General features: G+C 49.2%; 1 protein-coding gene across 3 annotated transcripts in view; it reads right to left on the bottom strand.

The window, feature by feature from the left end:
* Positions 1–916: 916 nt before the first annotated feature.
* The window catches only part of FST (follistatin), a 5,282-nt gene continuing 1,308 nt past the window's right edge, over positions 917–4,890 (bottom strand). Inside the window, exons 2-6 of one of the 3 annotated variants that reach the window (XM_066240788.1) lie at positions 3,980–4,171; positions 3,328–3,546; positions 2,812–3,036; positions 1,866–2,096; positions 917–1,367 (exon numbers count right to left, since the gene is read on the bottom strand). In XM_066240788.1, the coding sequence (XP_066096885.1) occupies positions 1,366–1,367; positions 1,866–2,096; positions 2,812–3,036; positions 3,328–3,546; positions 3,980–4,171 (869 nt within the window). In that variant the 3' untranslated portion in view covers positions 917–1,365. The remainder of the gene's footprint in view (positions 1,368–1,865; positions 2,097–2,811; positions 3,037–3,327; positions 3,547–3,979; positions 4,172–4,890) is intronic. The other 2 variants (XM_066240773.1, XM_066240782.1) reach the window with 2 other exon arrangements.

The following is a 4,890-nucleotide window of genomic DNA, read 5'->3' as shown; positions in this document are numbered from 1 at the left end:
ATAAAATTGCATCAGAAAAAAGTATTATGAAAAGCAAGAAACTTGAACTGATAAAAAGCTCTGAACTTTTTGGGACACACCGGTTGGAAAGGAACTAGGTTAGAAGGTACAGCGGACCAGCTTACAGGGAACACCTAATAACAGGTGGAGCCTCCCCTTCCTTCAGTCTCCCGACATCACCACGCAATCTCTGTGCATCTGTGACATCCTAAAGGTACATTATTTGAAGCCTCACACCGCCATCGCCTCTGCCTCACACCTGTCTCCATCACCACCAGGGAACTGAAGTAGGCGTTTCCTCCAAGATGGATCCCCTGTACCTTCCACGTCAGCCAGTTACAATGCCTTTTGGTCAGTCAAGGTTCCTTGTAAACAAAACCCGAGGGATCACATACGTGACAGCAGAGACAGCAGAGAACCCAATAAATAAACATGACAATCTTGACATGCAAGTCTGTTAAAGTGGAAAAGAGTCTAACGACAGCAAAGCAAAGGGCGACGGGAGGGTGTGAATAAGGAATGGACTTACATGGTTTACAAGGGAAAAAAAGAAAAAAAAAGAAAGCTTTTACTTTACAAGCAAGAGACCTCACAATAAATAACAACTGCTCTTCCTTTCACGAATAAATTTCTTCAAAAAAAACAAAACAAAACAAGGTGTACAGTCAACCAAACATTTTTTTTATGTATAAATTATAAAACATGACACAGTATAAATAAATGTCTACAAGTCTCAATTATGGGCCTCATCCAGTGGACCTCACAATGACTGCCTCTCCGCATCCAATGAGTAACACAAGGTGGCCTGGGAGAGAGCTTCAGGACAAAGGTCCTTTATGTAGTTTTCCCCCCAAATAAATAAGCATACACTTATTTACAGTATGGACAATATATTTTTTCTTTTTTTCCCCCCTTTCCATTTTTTTTTCTTTTTTCTTTCTTTTTTTTTTTTTTTTTTTGTTCCAAGGCTATGTCAACACTGAACACTGGTGGAGGATTTACCACTCTAGAATAGAGGATATAGGAAAGCTGTAGTCCTGGTCTTCATCTTCCTCCTCTTCCTCGGTGTCTTCCGAAATGGCTAGATGGGGGAATACAGGGGAGCTGTTGTTTAAATACGAACAACAACAGCGCGGAAGCAGCTCAGTGTATGTTGTCAAAGCCCTCTGATACAGCTGCATTACAGCGTTGCATTTTTATGTGACTTGCAGTGAGATGCTTTTGTTTTTGGTTTTTTGGTGTTTTTTTTTGGCATCTGCTGTTATGCAATAAGTTTAAAAAAAAACTTTAAAAAAACCATAATCTATGAAGTCAAAAACTGCAGCAAGTTCTGAAGAATCAATGGCTCAGGATTTACGGGCAGATTCCTGAAATCAGATAAAAAGCGCTCTTGTGTTCTAGGTGTAACTGCTTTGGGTCCTTATTTTCCAGAGTTAGTAGAGGCAACTGTGAAAAGCAGCCGCCCATGTGTGATAATATAAAGCTGTCTTTGAAAAAGGAAAAAAACAAAACAAAACACAACTTTTGAAGCAGTTAGTTTAGATGTAAGTGTTAATAAAGCAAACAGCAAAGCTTACTATGATGAAAGCAGAAGAATTAGGGGCAACTGGCTGCAAATAGGCAGGTGTTTAGAGGCAACCCCCATTTGCTGCTCATTGGACAAGGTTGGAAAGCCAAAGGACACATTCCGGGGAACCCTTCAGCAGCTCACTGGAATGGCTGGTGAAATTTAGCAGCTACCACCTAACTTAAACAGCAACAGGCTGGTCAAGGGGAGGCTTTCGTGCGTGTTTTTCGCTGTCCCCCTTCCCAAGGGGCTGGCCCGGGAGAGCCTGAATGTGTAGCAAGTTTAAAATGGCACTTACAGTTGCAAGACCCGGAGTGCTTCACTTCCAGCAGCGCCCCTGAGGAGCAGGCGGCCTCCTTCATGGCACACTCACTGGCATAGGTGGCATTGTCACTGGCACAGACGGGCTCCTCGGACTTGCTCTCGGGACATAGCTCATCGCACAGGGAGCACCGGCCTCGACCCGCCTTGAAGTCCCACAAACACTTTTTTCCACCAGTGCACTGGATATCTTCACAGGACTTTGCTTCTGGGATATAATAAACCTGTGATCAGTAAACTGATTCCTCCTTCCCTTGTTGCCCCCTCTACTCCCCTGTCAGGAAATAGAAACACGTAACTTCCATCTTATTATTCACTAATGGGGGCAATGGAGATACTACGCAAATCGCTTGATAATAAAATTCACACACAGACACACACACCCCTCCACTGTGTCCTATATACTATATTTGTGCATGAAAATAGTAAAAAATTTTTGACCAGGATTTCACAGTATCTTTGAGTTAAAGATGTATTTGATGATTTCCCATAGTGGGATCTTTGAAAAAAAAAAAAAAGGAACGAAGGAAGGGAGGGAGGGAGGGAGGGAGAGAAAAGAAAAGAAAAGAATTCCATCCATTATCAGAATCTAATGTCAGATTTCAAGAACTGTTAAGTAATTATTTCTTGTTTCTAGCAAGTCTAGCACTTAAAAGGAACGTGTAAAATTGAGTGAGTTTTAAGTTTTCTAAGACAGAAAACTGTTTCCTGTTCCCTTCGGGCATCTTATCCAACGCTTCAGAAGGCCGTGGCTCCCTTGAGGGATGCTCGAGTCCCTGGGAGTACCATTTCTCTCTTTGGGGCGGCTCTACCACCCTTGGGGAGGCTTTGGGCTTCTTTATCAGTTAACCCTACAGTTTTAACACTGGACTAGCCTTTTTTCTCCTATTTTCTCTTTTGGTTCCTCCCTCCGGAATACCTACTGATACACTTTCCCTCGTAGGCTAATCCTATGGATCTGCCCAGCAGGCAGGTAGCCTTCCGCAGGTGACAGGCACTTGAGTAGGTCACTCCATCATTTCCACAGAGATACTGCTCCGAGGAGGTGGGTTCCGGGCAAATTCGGTTACACGTCACACAGTAGGCATTATTGGTCTGGTCCACCACACACGTGGAGCTGCCTGGACAGAATACATCCCGACAGGTCTCTGGAACAAAGAGGAAGACACACATATTACTAAGTCTCTTCTGGTCACCAGGGAGTGAGAATTTGATACTATCAGGGAAATCAGGAAATAGAAGAGTCCAGATTTCAAAAAGCAGTTGGGGAGCTTTGTGGTTTTCAAGGGAAAATCAATGACTCGAGATTGGTTTTTTCTGGGTTCTTAAGGAGTCTTTCGAAATTAGGAAAGGTTATTTCATTTGGTTCCATTACTATCATTATTAGGCCCTTCCTGTGGACTACCCATCCCCTGGGGTCTTCCGGTGGGTCTACCTACTTTTACATTTGCCCTGGTACTGGACTTCCAGCTCGGGCTGCTCTTTACACCTGGCCTTGAGGAGCGCACACTCGCTGCGGTAGGTTTTCCCGTCCAGTCCACAGACTGGGCCCTTCCAGGTGATGTTGGAGCAGTCTGGGGCGCAGACGCAACGGGGTTTGTTTTTCTTGTTCATCCGGCATTTTTTCCCAGGTCCACAATCAACGTTCTCGCACGTTTCTACCAGTTGGAAGGAGGCGAGGATTACACAGGGCCAGGCTGGATGCGGGTCAGCAGGACGACTGCGGGGGCGGGGGAACGGGGCCGGGGGCGCTTGAGCAATTGCGCAGTTAGCGCCTGAGCGGCCCCTTTCTGCTGGAAGTTGAGGAGGGGGTAGGGTAGGGAGGGAATGACAGTGGGCCTCTTCTCATATCCAGATCTCTCTCCAAGAGCCCGGGGTGCTGGCTTCACCGCCACTCTTGGCTAAGCACTGCGAGAACCTCTGCCGACCTTGTTTTGCGTAAAGTGTGTAACAGGCAAGACTCCACCCCAGGGCTTCCCGGGACTCGGGGACAAGAAGGGGACCCAGGCGCCAAGCTGGGTGGCGGGGAGACCAAGGGGAAGATGCCCTCTACTGCGGGCCTGCCTGTACCTCCGGGAAGGGGAGGCCCACCTTTACAGGGGATGCAGTTGGGGGCGCCCCCGTTAAAAATCATCCACTTGAAGAGCGTGTTGTCATTGACGTCCTCCTCGGTCCACGAGGTGCTCAGGCGGCCGGTGCTGCAGCATTCCTCCTTGCTCAGCTCCGTCTTGTACAGGACCTGGCAGCGGCCGTTTTTGGCTTGGCGGAGCCAGCAATTCCCAGCTGCAAGGAGACGGGTGGGAGGTGGGTGAGCGCGGCGGGGCGAGGGTGGGGGCGGCGAGCAGGCCCCGGGAGGAGCCCAGAGCCGAGGGGTGGCGAGGGCGCAGCGTGGAGGGGCACACGGGAGACGAGGACACCAGGATGAAACACATGAAGGCAGTGGAAGGTGGTGTAGAGAGGGGAAACCCAGACTGAAGAGAGAGGTGGGCAGTGGGGGGTGGGCGAGACCCAGAGGCCAGGCGCCCCCCGCCCCCGCCGTATCCATGTCAGTTACCAGTGATCCAGACACAACACGTGCAGCCTGCGCTGACTTTTTTACTAGACTGTTTGCTTTTATTTGTCCCATTTCATAACCTGCAGCGACTCGAAGAGCCCATTAAAGAACTTGACAAAAACAGGACGCGACGGATGTTGTTACATGTCGCTTTCACGTAGGCGGCGTGGGTATTATTTGTGACAGGGGTTAAGGAAGGCAGAGAAAGAGCGAGGGATCGAGGACAGTCCCGGCACGCAGGAGCACACTCAAGGCACTTGTGAAAAATGAAAGCAACAAGGCAGCCGGTTCCTGCCCGGCCTCGGGGCGCAGCCCGCCCGACGGGCCCGTTTTGCAATCCGCCAGGCCCAGGGGACGCCCGCGGCCACCGCGGTCTTTCGAAATCTGCCAGGGTTGCTCCGCGCGGCGCCCACGTTCCCGGCGCCCGGCCGCGCCGCGCCCCGATGGC

The sequence above is a fragment of the Saccopteryx bilineata genome, chromosome 1 (genome assembly GCF_036850765.1).
Source record: "Saccopteryx bilineata isolate mSacBil1 chromosome 1, mSacBil1_pri_phased_curated, whole genome shotgun sequence".
Classification (NCBI taxonomy): domain Eukaryota; kingdom Metazoa; phylum Chordata; class Mammalia; order Chiroptera; family Emballonuridae; genus Saccopteryx; species Saccopteryx bilineata.
Note: the sequence above shows the minus strand (reverse complement) of the source record. Positions and strands in the feature narration are given on the sequence as shown.